The 21,214-nt window shown below is 37.8% G+C and overlaps 2 protein-coding genes across 2 annotated transcripts in view; both read left to right on the top strand.

The window, feature by feature from the left end:
• kif5ab (kinesin family member 5A, b) overlaps positions 1–4,914 on the top strand; it is a 66,591-nt gene extending 61,677 nt beyond the window's left edge. Inside the window, exon 29 of the mRNA XM_035662889.1 lies at positions 1,085–4,914. Coding sequence (XP_035518782.1) covers positions 1,085–1,177 — 93 coding nt within the window. The 3' untranslated portion in view covers positions 1,178–4,914. The remainder of the gene's footprint in view (positions 1–1,084) is intronic.
• A 2,855-nt stretch (positions 4,915–7,769) lies between these two features.
• Positions 7,770–20,906, top strand: soat2 (sterol O-acyltransferase 2). The gene is made up of 14 exons (XM_035661751.1): positions 7,770–8,613; positions 8,985–9,043; positions 9,267–9,406; positions 9,536–9,589; positions 10,609–10,716; positions 11,579–11,861; positions 13,592–13,667; positions 14,558–14,642; positions 15,381–15,426; positions 15,747–15,923; positions 17,206–17,304; positions 17,551–17,686; positions 18,211–18,356; positions 19,680–20,906. The coding sequence occupies exons 1-14, from the start codon at positions 8,544–8,546 to the stop codon at positions 19,725–19,727; spliced, it is 1,527 nt and encodes a 508-aa protein (XP_035517644.1). The 5' UTR covers positions 7,770–8,543; the 3' UTR covers positions 19,728–20,906.
• Positions 20,907–21,214: the final 308 nt, after the last annotated feature.

Genomic DNA, 21,214 nt, shown 5'->3' with positions numbered 1-21,214 from the left:
TCTCTTCCTATTTATACTTTTGCTTTCAGAATAGGAACTTTTTCCAGCAATTAAAATATATATGATGTACTAAATTACTATAAAAATGTATATATTGGTTTGGGAGCAGAAGTTATCTTGTGAACCATCACTTTGACTTTAGAGGCTATTGGGTCTGAGCTCCTGGGTGCTGTGTGGAGTTTACAGTAGAAACCTTGCCAGCTGCCAGGGTGAAGAGACTTATTTTTTATTTTTTTCTGGGGCCTCCCAAACTAAAAATACCTACACTCAGTGGCTCCACTGTGAGACACTTTGCACAAAAATAGCCAACAAAGAGCATATGTCTCAGATCAGTCGTTTTTTTATTTCATAAATCCCAGCCAAGAGCTAAAGATTTCAAATTCTAAAAACATAGCTTTTTCCAAGAGAAACGTTTTTTCAATGTCTTTACTCTGGGAAAGACCCGTATGAGAAAGGTGGATTAAATTATCACTGGCTCTGGGTTTTTACTACATCCCACTGCTTTTGCTGTCATGGGATTCATTTATTACTCTTTTCATGTATTCAACTTAATAATATCCAGCACCCCTTGTCACAGGCACACAGGGAGTGAATTGACCTCTTTTGCAGAACTAGTGCTGTAATTTAATTTTCTACTTTAGGAAAAACTAGAAATGTGTAATGTGCTTGCACTCTATATAGCACTCAACCTGCAGACTGAGGACTTGTCTGTGTTATATGATGAAATCTAAAAGTTATTCTAACTCTTCTAGCTATATAAGCTGCCATGAAGTTTTCTGCAGAGTAAATATATAAGTTTTGCAACAGTGCTGGTGAATTTTACATCCTATGAAGTCTAAATTTGGCCCCAGAGTGTTCCATGCAGTTCCCAAACACAAGTAGCTCTCAGTGAAGACACCAGAAATGAAATGACTCGAGATGTGTTCCTTCTGGCAATGTACGCTTGACTCACTGGCTGCTCTCTCTTCTTTTATGCCATCGTTCGCTCTCCCTGTTTCTCTCGAATGTATCTGAATGTCTCTCTTACTTTCTGTTTCTCTGTATTTTTCTCTCTTTCTCTCTCTCTCTCTCTCTCACCAGGCAGACGTTTTTCTCTGAGCCCTCCTCTATAAATCTGCATGCAGCTGATCACTGTCCTCCCAGCCTCTCTTTCCTCTCCCATCCTCACCTGTTGTAAACAGACATCTATCTCTCCCCTGTTTCCCTTTTCCTCCCCCTGCTTGATCCTCTTCAATCCCTTCTCCTTCCTGTTTAATGATGTCGGGTGTATGTGGGTATTGGTGAGATTCATGGAAAGCACGGCATTTCACATTTGTGAACTGGCAGCTTACACCCATATTGCTACACACCCTCCCCCATGAATACAAAGGGACCACAAATAGAAAGGTGGGGAAGTGAAGGTGTGTCGTGCTGTAGTTAACCACTAGGGTGTGGTGTTTGTCTCAATGAGAGGACATAAAAACCAGTACATTCACCAGTAAGATGAGGTTAGTCTTTATCATTATCATTATTATTACGATTAAACTTATGTATGGATCTGAAAACTCCAAGTAAAACACTGTTAAGCAACATGAAAGCGGTGTGAACCTCGAGCTCAGTTTACTAATATTTATACTTATACTGACTGTGCATGTTGATTTGCAATGTTGGTCTTCAGATTTTCTCGGAAAATACATGACAGAGGAAGAGAGCTACTGAGGCAACATTATCATGAAATGTTTAAGTCTAAACACCAGTGCAGGAGAAGCGCTGTCAGTCAATGTAAATGGGAAAATCAGCCTTAAAAATGACACGTGTTTACAGAATAATTAGGCATTATTTAGCTGGCAATACTTAGCTGGCATTATTAAGTATTTTTGTTAATGTAAATAAATCTCATGAAAAGACCAAAACCATCAATGCATTCCTCTGTCTCTCAGTATTTTCCGACTTGCCCAGCCTTGCCTGTGGCTCTCAGTCTGAAGCCAACTGAAGATGTACGTTTTAAAAACAGACCTTGAATATATTATTTGTTTTTAAAAAGTCTCAGTAATTTGTGTTGGGGAATATTTTCAGCTGTGGATTATATGATTATATAAAAAATAAGGCATCCATTGCAGTAGTGTGACTCATTGATGTGTTTTTGAAAACAATGGCGGTCATTGGAATGGAGGACTAAGCTATTATATATCAGGCTTTAATACTATACCTGCAGTACTTCACAATAAGAAAAAGACTCCTTTTAAGTGAGTTTTGAAACTTCAATCCAGTTTCAATTCAAACTGAAAGCAACATTTAAGCTAATTGCAATATGAATTTTTAGAAACAGTGTCAATAGTCATAGCAACAATATAGTCTATAATGTTTTATGTCATGTAGGCTGCTGTTGCCATGTAGGTAGACCAACGCAGACTTAACTATAATACACATATTGCAGCAGTTGAAACATGGCCAAGCATTAATTTAGACACAAGATGATTTCTCATATTTGACCTGTTTTTTACTCAAATTAAACAAAGGTAAATTAAGCTTATATACACATAGTACGATATATAACTTGTCAAGACTTTTCAAGACACAACAGTTTTGTATTTTGGTACCCTTGGAGGATATATATTTTTTCTTGTTAGATTAAGAGGGATAATAAACCAAATAACCCCTATATCCACATACCAGACAGTAGCCACCTCTAGCAAGTTCACACTTTTTGTAAAAACCTCACCTTAAATCTTAAAGCTTCAGATTGTTCTGGCAGTAGCACTATCTTACAAAGAGCAGGAAGAACCAAGTGGCAAATGAGGAAGTTGGTTAGTGAATTGTTTAAAATAAAACACTGAAATATTCAGTGGTTAAGTCACCCCATGTCTGACCTTTGCTACACTGCACTGGTCTGAAAAGAAATGTCATATGATCCATGAAGGGAAGTCTAAAACACATGGTTCCTGATTGTTTAAAAAAAAAAAAAAAAAACCTGACTGTGTTGTTGTAGAGAGACTTTTAAACTGTAAATTATCCCTACAAAAGCTGCCTGTGAGGGATCGTCTGTGAGATATTCAGTCATTGTCATGTCAACCAAAAGCATGGCAGAGTGAAAAAAAAGAACTGTGTAGCAACTATTTTTATACCACTAGTACTAGAAATATATATTATTATCATTTACTCCATTTTAAATGTTATTTATTTGCTATTTATTCTTCATTTATAGCAGTTGTTGAATGTGAAGCATTTGCATTTGTTTTGATACATAAATATATCATGTTGACAGTGTTTCTTACACTGCAGAATACTTTGGATTGTTTTGTCATTGAATGAAAATGTGTGCAGCTGCTGTTCCAATATACATTTGTTCAGGAGATAACTAATCTTACGGCTCTTTACGAACGACCTAAGATTGAAACCAAAGCCCTGATTGTAGTGAGTCACCTAAAGAGGATCTTGCTCTACAATAGTCTATATAGTTGTGATGGAGACATGAACCAAGGGTTACTGTAGGTTATCAAGAGCTGATACAGCCCTGTCTTATCCCTCTGACACACACTTTAGATATAGTGCCTCATCAGCCAATGAGGTATTTGACCTTTGACCAAAGTACAGATACATCCGGTATTACTTAGGTGCAGTCTGAGCAGATTGACTGACTACGCACACTGACAGTCAGTCAATCCAAGCTGCCCATTAAGCTCTCTCTGTTGATCAGCCAGTCAGGATGAGAGAGTCAAGGCTGGCACTGGACGGACTGTATGTGTGTGTGTGCATGTGCATATCTCTGTGTGTATTTTGGGGAGAGAACAGGAGCTGTATCTTTTTAGCAGAGTCTCCTACTCTTCGACTGTCTGTGATCTTTTTAACAAAACAGATCAGTATCTGTTAGCTTTAGATTACAGCCTGTAAGTGACAGTGTAAGCGTTGTGTACAGACGGGGTATCAATGAAATACTTACTGGGTAGGTACGAGTAAAGCAGTATAATGCACACTATATTAATAATAATAAGTACTTTAACAATTTAATCTCCCACACTAAAAAGATAGTTAATATAATAATTTTCTAAATAAATGATGGCATTATGATACAACTGTGGCCCAATTTCCCCTCTTATACACAAAATTGTTACCCCTGTTCTACCCTAACATCTTGTCTTCCCCCTGTACTTCCTTCCACACATTTGTCCCATATAATTATTCAGTAAGTATTTATTGATACACTGTGTATACTAAATGTATTACATTGTAAATTGAGCTGCAATCTAAAGCGCTACCAACAGACCCACTCATTATATTGAGACTTATCAGAAATACATAAAGCACCTTATCACATTATTTTCTTTATGCTTTTCCTCTTTGCTGACTTCAACTTTCTCCAAAAGGTCAAAAATGGTCATTGAACTTGAGAAAAACGTTTACATTATCATTGATGTTGAGTGTTTTTACACAAACTATAGAAATCATGAATTGAATGTGAATGGTCCTTTTGTCAATCTGCTGTTAATCATTGAAAGCCACAAAGAAAACAATGACATGAACTATGGTTGTACATTGAGCTGTAAATGTTGGGATGATTGAGTGTAGAATTTATTTTCAGTCTTATTGTTCTGTTTGTCTTACAGTAATGGTAACCAATCTGAAAAAATACTCTGGCAAGGTAAATAATATGTGACACTGTAGCCTAAATATGCAGAAATAAAAATATGACAAGAATGGTAGGGTGGTTTAAAAAAAAAAACAGAGGCAAAATGTCTGTGTCTGTTTGTACATTTATGCGTTGGTTGGTTTGTTTATAGCGTGTGATTTAGTGCATGCAGGACTTTCTTCTGTAGCTGCTGAGAAACGGTACTGTTATCTCATGAAACTCCTTACAATAAAGATGATCCTGTGTAAATATCATTATTACACTGTCTTGTTATTACTCTATTACTCTAATTACGTGACATTTTTACTCTTAAGCATGTTAAAAAGGCACATTAAACAGATGTTGACACTTTTATGTTAAAAAGAAATAAATTCTGAAATTAAAATGTGTTTAATTACAGAGAGTCTAAATTGTCACCACTTTGTTATGTTTCTCATAAATATATTGATAGTGTGGGGGAGGGTATTTCAGTTTATTCTGAGTCAAGGGGAGCATCTATTGAATATATTACCAATGTTGGGGAGGGTTCAGATTTTTATAAACCAGAGAAAAACACATTTAAATGGTAGTTTTCTGTCAATAAATCCGGCTATGATAACATGCTGATAGAGAACCAGGGGAGTTAAAGTAGCTGTAACATCGGGGTCAATATCATCTCAGGACAACACAAATCAACGGCAACAACCCCAGACTTCATAATGCCACATTGTCTCTTGATTTAAGTCTTTAGTATTTTTCCATAACAAGGATAATCTCTCGTTTTTCTGCAGTGTTCTTCTGTGATATAAGTAATTATAGGCTTTGAATTACTATGAAAGGGAAAACAACACCATCTGCCAACAGTGCCACAGTGACTTTCAACCAAAACAAATCGATAAGTAGAGCAACCCAGGGCCCAGCGGGGGTAGTGCTCTCGGTCAGCCGCCTGACGTCAACTACCAAAGAGGTGGATTTGTTTATCTTTCTTAGTTCTGCTTTCTGCTGTGGTTTTGATTTTGTAAATCAATCTTATAATCTGTATAATGTTTTGTGCAAATGTGCTAAAGATTTCTGTTGATACGATGATGTATTTTGACAACTTTAAAGAGAAATGTTTTTTTAAGCATTGTATAAATTTAGAAACTACATTTACTTTAAATTTGTTCCAAATTCTTGTCCAAGTTAAACACTTTTGACAAAAAACAAACTGATTGCACAGATTTCTTTGTTGACCAAATACGTGTATTTGGTCACAGAGTAAATGACCTTTGCCGTCATACTGTTTCATTACTGGTCTTCCTGCATATGTCAGCTTTGTGAGCAAGTAGATCCAACATTATTTTCTCATCAGCCTGAAGTTACACGGGTAAACTTTTGAAACATGCGTACAAATACATTCATATGCATAAAGAGCCTCTCTGGACATACAGTGTTGAAATAGCCCACAAAAAAAGTTCAGATACCAAAGGAAACATTCTTAAAATGACATCTTCTTCTTCTCCCTCTTTGAAAATACAGAATCCATGAATATATAATTCCCATCAAAGGTTTAACTCCTGGTGTCACACAGGGTCTCCTACATCAGTGAAAAGTCTATTCTCTATATGTGTGCACTGGAAATGTCAAATTTCCAAATCATACTAATTGAGATGTCACTCATCATCTGATACGTACATGTCTTGAACTTGCAGATGAATTTGAAAACAGTCAACACTTGTGTCAAACTTTGCGCATACATCAATCTGCACAGTGAAGCTTTAACATAGAAGTGAAGTGACTTAAAGAAAAAACACCTTTTTGAGTCAAAGAGGATGTTTAAAAATCCATACAAATATATCTTTTGAAGTGCTACAGATGCAGCTGCCTAGAATTGCCAGCTGGTCCATGACAGGCCCTTGCTTATCTGAACTGATTGAAGGGATATATCCTGAGCTGCAGTTCGTGTGGCTGGTACTGTAAGTCAGTGCAAGAAAAACCATTGACCTATAAGACTGAGAACAGCCACGAATTTTCAGCTATATGCCAAGTAGAATAAAAAATCAATAGTTAACTATAAATACATTTTGCAATAACAGTCCATCTCTGTGAATAGACTGGACTTTAGGACAAACTGCTGCATGACCTCATACATCCAGGAGAAGAGATAAAGGGCAGGGGGTTGAACCTGTCCTGCCCAGGGCCAGGAGCCAGAAAGGGCAAAGTGCAAAACAGCAGCTGAGGAAAGGAGAGGACAAGAACTGTGACGCATGCTTACTTAAAAACATTCCAGCAACTCTCTCTCAACGGGACTCATAGATTGCAACAGTGCCTCTCACCTCCGTGGACCGCTGACTGAGCCCGAGGCTAGAAGACTCTGTGAGTATAAATATGACAATGTTTATCATGGATGCTACGTTGGCCTGATACATCTGTATCTGACATCTGTCACTTTTAAGATTTCAGTTTTCTATAGTGTTGTACCAGTCATAGTTTTAAAAATGGCAAAAATACAGAGTACAGAGAATTCTGTGACGGACGGAAATTCTTAGCAAACTCTCAGTTAGCTTATTTGTTTGTTTGTTCCTCAGTTTGTACAAAACAGGAAGCAATAAAATAAAAGTTGCACACAGTTTTTAGTTTGTTCTGTTGTTGTGATTATAATAAACTGAATCAATTCGTTCATGAACAATATACGATAATTCAAAACTGATTTTCTGGCAATTTTTAACTGCCAAATAGTGGATCATGTTTTTCTAACAGTACCAATAAGATTTACTGAATTTTTTTCAAATTCTGTTGCAAGACAATATGGTGGAATTAACACTTGGTGTTCTTGAAATTAGTTGATTCATTTATTTTCATTACAGACTATATGCAAATAAAAACTTTTATTTAATGATAAAGTTGTTTATTAAAGACAAATGAAAGTTAGACAGACTGCAAGTACACCCTAAACTTACTTGAGAGAATTGAGAATGTGTTGACCTGCTCAAAAACACGTCTTTCTTCTTCTCTTTCTCTGTCATCTCATCATCCTCAGCCACATAATATATTATCTACAAAGGTAATCTGCTTCATTGACATTTCTCCTGAGAAGTGATCAAACAGAATGGATTAGAAATTAAGGTCACTCTGTGTCGTTTACCCCTTCCTCTGAAGTCTACTGAACATAACGTCTCCATCTGTCTTCTGTGTATCTTATCTACAGTTAACTTCCACAGTGCACAGATAGACCGGCTTTATCATTTGTTTACATTGTTTAGCTTGAGCTACAGTGACTGGAGATAACACTCCTGTTATTGAAAAGCACAATAGGTAACCACAGTTCAAAACCCCTGACGTACCTATATCTTTCTGCATTCAGACCAGGAGTTTGTGCGCTTTATCAGTTTGGGATTCACACGAGTAAGCTCATCTCCTTGGGACTGTGGCTCATCAGGAATATTAATGCTTTTTGGCATGAGGCAACCTGTCAGCAATGGGCCTGTGACCTAATTTAATCTCTCAATTTATAGTTCAAGATTCTCAAGTCTACATCGTCAAACTTTAAGAAAGTGTAAAAATGTTTGCTGCACTGCCCTCTCTGGGGTGAAAGATGTGAGCATGTTATGCTTCTGTCCAGTGACGTCACAGCACTTTAATGAGTGAGAACACCTTATTTGGCATCACTTATTGGTGTGTCTCAAACCAGAGAGGACAGTGCATCAGCATATTCCTGCTTTAACTGATCTAGTATGGATTTACCTCAGATTATAACCACAAACTGAGCCCTGTGTGGATCCAAACTATTGTGAGAACACTCAATGGGCCCACCAAGTGATACCAAGTATCAGAACAACAAACAACAGGCCAGATGGGGCAAACACAAACCAAGCAGCATTAATCAGGGAAGCAAGAGTGTGTGAGACTAACCCGTTACTTTTATACACACTGGATTGTCAGATAGTCCTTAGTGTTGTGGAGCTGTCCTGTGGTAACCATGACGACTGCAGAGCCACCTAATGGACTGTGGCACCGAAATGTGAAGTCAGATGAGATCTCCAGTCATGGTATGGTTAATAATATATTTACAGACTCATTCATCTATAAAAAATATTTTAATTGGTGTTGTGTATCCTGTGTCGCTTTGTTGGTAGTATTTGTTGATAGTATTTGGCATATTTGTTTTTGTAATTAATAACAGATTTCAATATATACAGTATTTGTTTACTGTACTGTAGAATTCAACCTTAATTCTTCTAGTATTATTAATACTTTGGGTATTTATGCAATTCTTATAAAGCACACTAAACCAAGATAACAATAATTTTGCTTTTTTTATCTCTACTTTCCTCCTTAGTTTTGCACTGAATGTCTATGCAGGTGCAATGTGTAGAGTATATTGATCATTTTGATGTAATTTATGTTCTTCTCTCTGCAGCCGAGGGCCATAATAATGGGCAGGAAGAAGAGCTAAGACAGTGGCAGAAACATGCACAGGTAACTCCACTACCATCCAGTATCCTAACTTCAATCCCTCAGTTATACCGTCCCTCCTCAGTCTTACTTATTTGGAAAGAGGGAATACAGAAGTTGAGGCTGTGCAGAGTAAATAGTATACAACACATGGGATGCATCTTGTACTGTGGGATGAACAAATAGAGTAGGCTTTAAGTTGAGAAAGCTAAAACATACAACTTTTCTCCTGTATGTCTTCCTGTAGAAGGTGAAAGTGAAAGTTCTGGAGCAGGTCCAGGATCAGCTCAGTGATATACTAGACAAAGCTCTGACTGAGTCTGTCCAGCCTTTGACCCAAATCCAACCAACAGTTAATGGAAAGATGACAAAAAAACCCTCATCCAGGTGAGGAGGAGGAGGCAACTTTTACTAGCACATATATTATTCCTTACTGATCTGGGAGACACGATTATCCTTTAATTAACTGCAGTAAAATGTGTGTGTGTGTCCGTTTTTCTGTGTCGTTTGTTTTAGATCTCAGAGAATGGATGACGGCAAAGTTTTTATGGCCAGGCCATCACTGTTGGAGTAAGTATGACAGACTGACAGTCTTATTCTAATTTAGACAACAAAGTAGCAGACCAGTGTAAACTTTAATAAAAGACTGCAACTAATGATTATAAATCATGAGGCCTATTATTAAGTGTTTTGTCTATAAAATGTCAGAAAATAATAAGAAATACTCACAATTTTCCTGAAGGAAGAAATTTTAATGTCTGACCAACAGTCCAAAACCTAAAGATATTCAATTTACAATCACATAAGAAGAAGAAAAGCAGCAAACATTTGGCTTTTTTCTTTTTTTCTTTTCAAAATCCATAAAAATTAACGAGTCCTCTCCAATCAACCACAACATTCCATTTTTATGCTTTCTTCATGGTGGTGTCTTAGAAAATATATTTTTCCAAGTATAATATTTGAACTTTTTATTACAATTCAGATTTCTTTTGGTGAGTCTCTTGTTAACCTCATATACTAGTGGTTCTCATCCTGGGGTCTGGGGACCCCCATGGCAAGGGGTACTTGAAGAGGTTCAAGGAGTTCCCAGAGAAATAGGCATTATTTAAATTTTACTTTTACTTTATTGACTAGAAGTTATCCCAATGAGAGAATGTATAAGAATTACTATACTGTTCATAAGTTTTCACACTCTCTGCTATTAATATGTCAATCTACAATTTAGACAGTTATGGAATAACTAAATATTATCAGACAGGGATCCCTCTTCTCAAATACAGCCTTGATGTAACAATTTGGGTTCTTGACACAAGTTGAGAACCACTGTCATCTACTATAATTATGTGTGCAAGATAGCTTAACTGTTTTAAAAAATATGGATACATGAATGTTATATGGAACTTGTTAAGACAGACAGTCTGAATATCTTCTGCACATTGTATACATGACTGTAAGAAGTTCATTGTGATAATCCCACAAGCATGTGTGTATTATAGATGAATAAGCCTCTAACATGTATACAGCACTACAGGTATGCACATGAATACAACCTAGAGCTATTTTAATGACTGTTTCCTCCTCTTTATCAGTGAACTGTTTGAGATCAACCACATCAGGACCATCTACCACATGTTCATAGCTGTACTCCTCATCTTCTGCTTGAGCACGCTGGCTGTCGACTACATCGACCAGGGCAGGTCTGTGTGACGTGTGTTTGTGTGTAGAGGCCTGTATGTTTATGACACCGACACATCTCAAACTTCATGACCCTGAACAAAACCTAATTACCCTGAAGCCTTTAAAAACTTCCTACTCACTTCTTATCTTCTTTTTCTCCTTATTGTGTCCCTCCCTCCTTCTCTCCCTGCCTCTCTGTTGGCAGAAGAAAGATAGAGCAATCAATCCCTCTGAGTATTTCTGCTGTGGCTTTGGGCAGCTTGGTAATGATTTGGTTGCTTTTTGCAGGCGCATGGTTGTGAGTTTTATTCCTGTTTCTCACAGGAGGAAAAGTGCCATCGGGCAACGCTCCGCCATGCAAATTATTTTGCTACATCCACCCTCAGTTAACATTGATTTTAATATGGGTAAATTGATTAAATGAAAAATAATAATATCACACTTGCAAAGGCCTGTTTTGAGTTAAATAAATCCTCTGACATGCTGCAATGAGTGGGTATTTCAAATCTATTATTTTGATCACCACAGGGGTCTTTTTAGAAAGTAATGTGAAAAATACTCAATGCATTTAAATATGCCTGCCAATTATTTGAGCCAGCAATGCTTTAATATCTTTAAAATAGTTATTCAACATATTTTTTAAAGCTGAAACAGACCACAGTGGCAAATAGAGCACCTGAATGTTCCGATTTTAACTTAATTTAGATTTTTCTGGAAATGGAATGATCTGCCTTATAATATATAATATAATATATAATATATAATATATCATATATCATATATCATATATCATATCATATATCATATATCATATATCATATATAATATATAATTTTAATATAATATAATAATAATATTTTGTATTTCTTTATGCAATCTCAGGTTGGTCTTGGAGTTCGACCTGCTGTTCTTTGCCTTTGGGAAGCTGGGGACGGTCACCTGGGCCTGGGTTGTGATGTTTGCCTACACCTTGTTTGTTCCCTACTACACCCTGGTGTTTTGGGGATCTTTGTACCACAGCTTCCCCTCTAAGTTGGGGCTGTCTCTCGGCACGGGCTTGGTCCTGTCTGCATTGCAGACCTTTGTACTGGGACAGTTCCCCATCTACGTGGTTGTACACTATCAGCTGCCACCAGCCTCGCGGTTTATTGTGATACTGGAGCAGGTGAGTGTATGTGTGTATGTCTGTTTGGTTAATATCAAGTAGCATGTTACTTGTATTCCAAGTATCTTTGTCACAATTATTTATTACCAAATCTAAGGGATCCTTATGAAAAATGTTTGTTTATAAACACAGGAACTCCAGTATGTACTAGTGAGCTGATTAGCTAATCACCTGTGTGTAATACATCAGTGATTATAGCCTAAATAAGAGGGAAATCAATGATGAACTCATGGATACGGACAACACACCACTACTTGATAAAACTGTGAGCCAGTTCAGGCAGCTCAATTCGATTTTGCCACTACATTTACATGGCATACTCCTCACAGCAAGATATATCCAATATCAGTATCATAATGGTGTCCTTAAGCCACCAGTGCTCTGCTCACTCCTGCCTGCTGCCGCACTGCTCACATGAGGGATATACTGTTGCTCGCTGCTACTGCTGCATCCGTTGCTGCTGTTCATATAGCATTTCAGATGCCCCACCTCCACCTGCTGGAAGAACTAAGCACCCTTTTACACAAAATGGTACAGAATCCGAGACTGCAGTCAGCACACTTCATGAGCTCAGCAAGACGGCAATACCCATGCTTAAATCATATAATGTAAGGAGAAGGTTTGGGTGTTGAAGGGAGAACCGAATTGTAAAGGCCACCTAGTACACTGTACCCACACTTATGAATGTGTTTGGAAGTTACTAGTCAGCTGGAAGCCGAACAATGATGCATGAATATGTCAGTGACACTGAACAGCTGACATAAGCACTTCATTTGTCATTTTACATAAGCAGTCAGTTTTTACAGTTCCAAATAGTACCACTCTTTTTTAATGACTCCTGTGGTATGATTAAAGTTTTTTTTACTGCAATGTGAACATAAAAATCCAATAAAATAAATCACAAGTATAAAAATTCTTATTAGGAAGGACCTGTGCTAGAAACACCCTGTACTGTAGATAACATTGTATTCATTGGTAATCCAAATTTTAACTGCAGTTCCTCATTGCCATCAGCAGGAACACTGCGATAAGAAAGCCTATTGGCCAGAGATCGGAGACCAGCTGGAAAGACACCAAAAGAGACAGGAGTATCTCAGTGTAGCCAACGTTTGAACATCATGGACCCGTAGTGTAATACCTCCTCATCCTATTTATTGCACTGGCCCCGGTCTCCCAAAACCGTCTTAGTGCTAAGATCATTTTAACTCCATTTGATGGAGTGAGATAATCCCAGTGCTTAGATGCTTTTTTTCCTCATCTATTTCCATCAGTCTATTTGTAATTCTAATGCGTCCCTCCCCCTTTATAAACTGAATTATATTGATTTTTGATGCATTAATGAATGCATTTCATTAACTAAATTGCCCAAATAGTGTATGTGGGTCCCTGCTGTATGCAGATTGATGACGCATCATGTCTGAACACAGTTTATGACATGTCTAAAATGACAAACCATTTCTCCATCCGTACTCCTGTCTGCCCTGTCATGCTACACAGTTCCCTTTTTGTCCCTCCTCCTGATTAATTACAGAAGAAGTCAACAACTAACTGAATAATACATCACTGGGTCAATATGTGCAAACAGAAACGTGAGATTGAGGCCACAAAGATGTTGGTTGTTCACTTCGGACATCTAGCCAATTCATGTAATAAAGACAAACGATATAGAAGATATTATTATTGATATGTTGTGCTTCACTTCACATAATAACTGTATCAATTTCCCTCAGATTCGATTCCTGATGAAGAGCTACTCGTTCATGAGAGAAACTGCTCCTGTCCTTATGAAGAATACACCAAAGGAAGGTACTGTACTGTATTGTTTTAATGTCAGGTGTATTTACTCCTCAGGCGGTATAATTACTCACAGTGACACTCCCAGACACCTGTGAAAAATGACTAAAACACAGCTCAGCAAGTTACCGCCTAATGATTCATTCTGAAGTTAAAAGTAACAATGAATACACCCACATACAATAAATAAGCTCAAGTATGTGCATCTCCATGAGTTCCTATTCCTATTAGTGGGAAAGAATGTGTCTCTTTTGACTATAAAGTCATAGTAATAAACTTAAATACTTACTCACTGCAGTCAAATACCTCCAGGAAAATACTGTATAGTCCTGAATAAAGGAGTGAAAATGGAAGACGTGTCCATGGTCTGCCATGATTTGAATGTGGTTTTGGAATAAGACTGAAAGTAAGGTCCTTGTTTAATTCAGATTTATGATTCTGCTAAAAGCAATTTTCACAAAACAGCACTGTTTTATCACTTTTAAATGCCATTAGTATTAGTAAAAAGTTGAGGCTTGACTAAAGTATAGCTAATAATTCAGCAAAAGAGATTAGAGGCTTTAATGCAGACAATTGGACATAATGGCTTAACGATTTTGTGATAAACTCACTGCTGTTTAATTTTAAAGACAGCCATTTGTTTTCAGATGCCTACATTAAGGCACAGTAAAGCTTTCGAAATGGAACTAATAATGGCTGGTATGCCACATAATGAAACAAGAGGCAGACAAGAAGCTTATGTCTGAACCACAGACCTTATATCAGCTGTTTTTTAAACCCTTTTAAAAATCATTCAAGGCCACTTGTGACTGCTATAAGCTTACTCACTAGCAGATTTTAGGGCTCAAAACTGGGCTCCCTCCACTCTTGTCATACTTTATGATTTGTGTTTTTTTTTCCAGGAGAAAGTCCCAGATTCCCAACATTATCCAGCTATCTGTACTTCCTCTTCTGTCCAACACTCATCTACAGGGAATCATATCCTCGGTAAGACACATTTGCTTATGCTTGGTTCTCTTATTTGAATCAGTGATATATAGTAATGTGAGTGCAACTGGCATGAAACAGAGTGGATATCGGGGCTGCCCTGGTAGCTCACGGGGTACAGCGTGTACCACATATCAAGGCTGAGTCCTTACTGCTTAAGCTCTTTGTTGCATGTCATTTTCTCTCTCCCACTGACTTTCCTGTCTTCCTACACTGTCCTGTCAAATAAAATCAAATGTCAAAAAACAGAGTGGATGTCCTATGTATTAACTTATGCCATAAACTAAGAAATGCTGGTGTTTGAAGTAAAGCAGCAGTATTTTGCACTCTTTGCAACTCCAAAGCCCTCTGAATCTATCCCAACAAATAAAAAACATACATTAATGGAGCAGAAATAGGCACTCTTGTTCAAGTTAGACTGGGGTTCAGGATCTGGACTTTTGGACAGCAGTAGTACAGCATATGCATACATAAAACAATAATAATCACTGTTTCATGCTGACTCACTAACACATGATTTACTGGGACACCTGAATAGAACAGAGCCATTGTTAATATCGTTAGTTAATATCACCTGTGCTTTACCTACTATGACACGTCAAAACCTGAAAAGGCCTATTTGAGCAAAAGAACGACTGAAAGGAAAGGAAACTGTCGAGCAACACAATATGTATGAATGCACACTAGGCACAATTCACAGTTTACTTTTATGAGACTAATCTTGTCTGTTGTTCGCAGGAATTCCCACATAAGATGGAAGTATGTTGGCATCACACTTGGTATGGTAAGATGAAACTCCTTCCTTTATTTAGTGTGTTCATTTTCATTTTCACACTTTTCACCGATAGAAAGCCTGTGTGGGGTTACTGACCGAGAAATAATCTGACCTACATGTTGTTCATAGCAATTGTGTGTTGTGTAATAAGGTGGAGCAATAATAAACTACAGGTGCTTAATAGCTTTAATCTTTAATATCTTAGATCAAACCACTATCTCTCTGCTGATTCTCAAGAATGTTCTGAAAGAAAGAAATACTTTATTTAATTAACCTTTTCCCAGGATCCTATTGCTTTTTTTTTTTACATTTTAATGCTCATTTTGCAGATCTTGGGATGCCTGTTTTACGGCTACTTCATCCTGGTCCGTCTTTGTGTTCCCGTCTTCAGACCTGAGACCAACCAGCCTTTTAGTAAACGAACACTGGTTCTGGCTGTGTTCCACTCAATATTACCAGGTACTCTACTTTCTACTTTCTACCGACATGAAGCGTATTGTATCTTGGTAGATTTTTCAGGCAATATAGGAAGAAAGTTATGTGTAACACAAACAGAATTAAAGTTCATCTGTGATCACTTCTGCTTATAACTTCTATTATCTCTTATCTGTTTGAATCAGCACTAGTTAATATATCACTTAATATGGTAATAGAGGGAATTGGTCTCTAGTGTTTTTAAGTCTGTGATAAGATTAAAAATTGAAGATTATTATGGAATCAGGTATCAAAGACCGACATGTTTATTGCTCTCTTTAAGTGAGTAGCTCCATGAGTAAGTGATATAAGAGCATCAGTGTCAAGTTACAGTTCTTATGAGGAAGCTGGGAGCAATGCCCTGAATAAAAGTGTTTCTCATAAACTTCTCTCTCTCTCTCTCTGTTCTCCTTTCTTCTCCTCTCATCTGGTCTCTCTTTTTCAGGTTCAATGTTCCTTCTGTTGTGTCTTTCTTTGCCTTCTGCACTCGCTGTCAATCTTTGGCGGAGCTGTGTGTTTTGCTCGACAGGGATGTTTCTACAGGTGCTGGCTCGAGACACACAACAAAAACAAAAAGACAACACAAAAGCAACAACTCCACCCGCACCTCTCTTGTGAACACATTATTGTCAGATATGCCTGCTTTTCTGCTTTTCCATGAATGACAAGTTCAATCACAGCCAGGTGGCCTGATGGTCCCATCCATTATATTCTGTTGATAGCGTTTCCCCTTAAACAAAAGACGAAACCATGATTTTGGCTGTGGGCCACTTCTCCTTTGCTCATGTGATTCACTGATTTGACTGATATGTTCCTGCAAGTCTGAAAGTGTGTTCAAATTGGCAGATTGACTTAGGTCCAAAAGTAGTAAAGCAGAGGACCAATTCTAGCTTGGGGGTGATAAAGGGAAAGGCTTTACTGATTATAAGTTGGTTTAGTTAGAAAAATATGTGTGATACCTGAAACCTGAAACACAGATGCAATTTCCACCTTATGATGTGTATGTGTGTGTGTGTGTATATGAGCCTTTCACACTGAGGCAGGCATTAGCTGAAACTAAATGTACAGCAGATGTGCTCTTTAAAACATTAGGCCTACCTCTAACTTTAAGTCCAACCGGTTTACCTCTAGATTTGTTGGAGGCACTGTGTGCCATCAGTGCTACAAGGCTATCTTTCATTTAATATCAGAGATAACACAGGTTTTACTTTAGTAAAGTATAACTTTTAAAGGGCCCTATAATTGAAGTGATCCTTGTCTATTCTGTTTTTATTTTGATCCACAATCTCACACTACGTTTTGTTTATTTTCCAGGACTGGTGGAACTCTACGTCTTTCGCCAATTATTACCGTACCTGGAATGTGGTGGTTCATGACTGGCTCTATTACTATGGATACAGAGACTTCCTCTCGGTGAGCACATAGTGTCAATAGAGCAAACTAAACTTACATAAACAACATAAAACCAAACAATAATGTAATGTTCCAGTGGGTTTTTGCCTGTATTGCCAAAGCATCGTCACACGATGAAGTGCGTATAGTGTATATATATCTGTATAACACTTGTCCTGTAATTCTAGTGATACAAATTCCCAGCTGAACCAGCCTGACTCTTGAACTTTGATCCAAACCCTCTCTGTTCTCCTCTGATCCCTGCAGCTGTCGAAAAGGAAATTCCGAACAGCTGGCATGCTCTCGGTGTTCATCGTCTCTGCTGTCGTCCATGAGTACGCCTTTACAATGGGCTTCGGCTTCTTCTATCCTGTCATGTTCTGTCTCTTTGCCGTCTTTGGAGGTGAGGGTTACACTCATTATTAACAGTCTTCACAGTGATATAAACAGAAATTATTGGTATCCAGTGTTCTGACCTGGTTGCTGAAAAACCTTTGATAACATAACCTTCCTTTCAAGTAAGGAAGTGCCTCATTACCGTTGCTAAAGTTAAATCGCTGTCTCTGAAATGTCTGTCCTAGCTTGTTAAAAATATGTAAATGTCCCCATCTACATTCTAGAATGTGCCTTCAAGCCTTTAAAGTTTAAATCTGTAATTATTCAGTCTAACATGCACTCAGTAGCTGTTCTTAGAGGACGACTCTCATTATATTTACAGAAAGTACACTTGTGCAATATGTCTTTTTCCTCTGGGACTCAGTGAGTATTCATCTGACAAAATTTTTAATTTTTAAATTTCCATGCTCATGCACTTTTTGTCCGCGTCCTTACCAGTGGCCTCACGTCTCCGCAATAACTCAAAAACTGTTACTGTTTAACCACAGTTAGGCCTTCACAACAACTTTCCCTCATGTCATCCTCTCTTAGTGGTGTTCAACTTTACCATGAATGACAAGCGTCAGAGCCCCGTTTTCAACGTCATCATGTGGGCGTGTCTCTTCGTCGGTCAGGGTGTCCAGGTGTGTCTGTACTGCCAGGAGTGGTACGCCCAGATACACTGCCCTCGGACAGGGGTAGGTACTTCACTTACATTTGTACTGCAAGTACTGGAAGGTAGCATCGGTTATACCTGGATGATTCTACTCTTTAAGAGTAGCTTTTCGTTTTTATGATACCAGACCAGCTGCAGCTTCTATGTAGGCTTGCTGACAGGACAGACATCATTATTTTTAAGAGTGACAAAAAGGAAAGTCGAAAAAGCTGCTTTCTGTCAGGCTTTATTAAACTTTAGTGTAGATCTGCTACACAAGCAGGGATTTGTCTGAAATAAAATCAATAAAACCTGACAGAAAGTGAGATTTGTGACACTTGTTTTCATCAGAAGATAAGAGGACATATGTAACTATACTGTGAGATTCTTTTGAGAGAGTTACTGTGGTGTTTAAAGGCTTGAACAACTATCCCACGGGACCTTGTTTAAGCTCAGCGAGAAGCTGCATGACTGAAAAACATCAAAAACCTATCCTTTACCTAGAGAGAGCTACCGATATTATGTCACTGCATGTGTGGGGATTTTAAAAGAAATAGCAAGTTGTTTGTAGTGTGCAAAACTACAATGACGTCATTAGACAGAACTTTGGCCCCTTTTTCTGAGATACTACAATGAAAAATAGGCCAGCAAGTGAATAAACTCAAAATACAAATAACCCTATGACTAGACTGAGCAAGTAGAACAAAACTCATGGATATATCGACGTAAGTACATTACATGATTGGTACTTGATTACTTTGATGTTAGACGTCATACAGACGCCAGTAACCGGATGAATCTTACTTAACTCCCTTCACAGTTTCATCATCCTGGCTTTGTCGTCTGTACTTATCTCCAGTCATTCATGAGCATCTGTTACTACACTGACACACAAAGTGCATAAACTTGTTCTTTAAGAGATAACACACTGAACTCACACACATAGGAGAGCCACATGTGTTGAGTAATGGACATTGGTAAAAATCTGACATGTATTTAACCCTTGAAAAGCCCCCGTCCAACCCCAAGCATCTGATGAAGTCTGATGTGAAGGATTTGGATGACAGATGGGCACAGATGTACTTAACATACTTATTCTACTATGAACTACTGCACCTCTGTGTATCCCAAGCTAAGGCATCCTCTAAAGCCAGTGGCGTCATTCACACACACACAATGGCTTAACACAGATAACGGCTGTCTAAAAATAGTGACATCCGTAAAATGATATTATTATGTGATAATGAATGGATGTTAAATCATACAGATAAAATGTATAAAAGGATTACAATAATGTTACTAGAAGGAGGAGGAGAGGGACCACTGTACACATATTTAAGCCAAGTATTCTACTCTTTCTCAACAGAATAGTTTCCTGGAGTTGGTGACACCTCGGTCATGGTCCTGCAGATGAAGCAGCCTTTACCTTGGGTTGGAGGGATAAGGGATGAAAGGATGGAGTGAAATTCATGATTGACTGAACCTAGAAGAGAGCAAGGAAGGACAACTTGAAATGTAAATATATAAGATTTTCAGTTTTTAGTGGGTAAGGTTTTTTGGGTCAAGATGTGACTGTATCTTTATATTGTTCAGGTGTGAAAATATCCATACATTGGTGATGTATCACATCTGAATTACTTAAAGTTTTTATTTGTACCAACAGTATTAAATACTGTTTAATAATTAATAGTTAAACTTTCTTTCTTACTGCTCATAGAATATCATACAGTAAGCAAACTGTTGCATATTAATCAAGGAGTAGCTTGTTTATTGACCAAGTCTTTATCGAGTGCAAAGTTTTGAGAAAATGTCTCCATGTTTGTGTGTATGTAATAAATGTTAATCAATGAGCTGGTAGGCAGATTCTTGACCTTTGGACAGAGCCAGGCTAGCTGTTTCCCCTGTTACCAGTCGTTATGCTAAGCTAATCACTTCCCGACTCATCGGGTAAAAATGTACTGTACATATTTTTTTACGAGTACAAGAGATCTTAATTTCTTTACCTCCTTGAATGTAATTCTTTGAATTATTAAATGTATCGAAATGTTGTCATAAGCCGTCAGACGTATCTCAAACTCTGATCTCTAAATAAAAGATGTAATTGCATTTTTAATTCTCCTGTATTTAAAGTAAGGCTAGATTCCAAAACCTGAAACAGGACTCTTTTTATTCTCGTCTTGTTGCAGCTTTGTGTCTTTGGTTTTGATTTTTTAGTTGCAGAAGACGTTTCACAGACGTGCCGAATCAGTGACAATTTAGAACAGGTATTGCAACAGTAAGGGCACCTGGCCTGTGTGTGGCATGTTTAATCTAGCCTTGGTTGACATTCGGCTGGCGGGGATTGGTTGGGAGAGCAGGTATGTTAACCAACCAGCGACAGGCAGCAGTCTTATCAGTCAGCCACAAAGCCTCTGTTTGTCTGCCTGCCATGTCCCTCTGAAGTCATACAGGAAGAAGAGGATTAACATCGGTACAGTGTTTGCATTAGTGATGTAATGCTCTGTAAACTGATATACTGTAATACCATGAGAGCTCAGAGAGGCACAGTTTCAGAGGCAGTTTTTAGTAGTAGAATTGAATATACTTGTGTCTACATTTGACTAAATAAAATCATCCATTTCTTTTATTTTCTTCTCTTGACATTCTTTTTATCTCTAGCTTTCCTTTGACATAAAAGGGACTGTTGCTATATTAGTTCTTTGATGGATGCAGTTGTCCATATCAGCCATTAATGAGCCAACTTCTCCTCTAAAACGATGTGAAATTACATCTTTACTGGATGGATACAAAGCCTCGAAAGGAAATTAGCAGAAATAAAAATAAATGACATAATGTCCCTTCTTAAAAGCAGAATTTGGCCTCTGTGGAGAGGAGGAACAAGCTGACAGTGACATAACTCAC

The sequence above is a fragment of the Morone saxatilis genome, unplaced genomic scaffold (genome assembly GCF_004916995.1).
Source record: "Morone saxatilis isolate NCDOM2014 unplaced genomic scaffold, NCSU_SB_2.0 Contig18, whole genome shotgun sequence".
Lineage (NCBI taxonomy): Eukaryota > Metazoa > Chordata > Actinopteri > Moronidae > Morone > Morone saxatilis.
Note: the sequence above shows the minus strand (reverse complement) of the source record. Positions and strands in the feature narration are given on the sequence as shown.

Excerpts from the sequence above, each read along its gene's own strand:
- soat2 (XM_035661751.1), top strand. The coding sequence starts at position 8,544 with ATGACGACTGCAGAGCCACCTAATGGACTGTGGCACCGAAATGTGAAG. Across the intron at positions 9,044-9,266 it reads AGTGGCAGAAACATGCACAG|AAGGTGAAAGTGAAAGTTCT; the intron begins GTAACTCCACTA and ends GTCTTCCTGTAG. Across the intron at positions 18,357-19,679 it reads TACACTGCCCTCGGACAGGG|AATAGTTTCCTGGAGTTGGT; the intron begins GTAGGTACTTCA and ends CTTTCTCAACAG.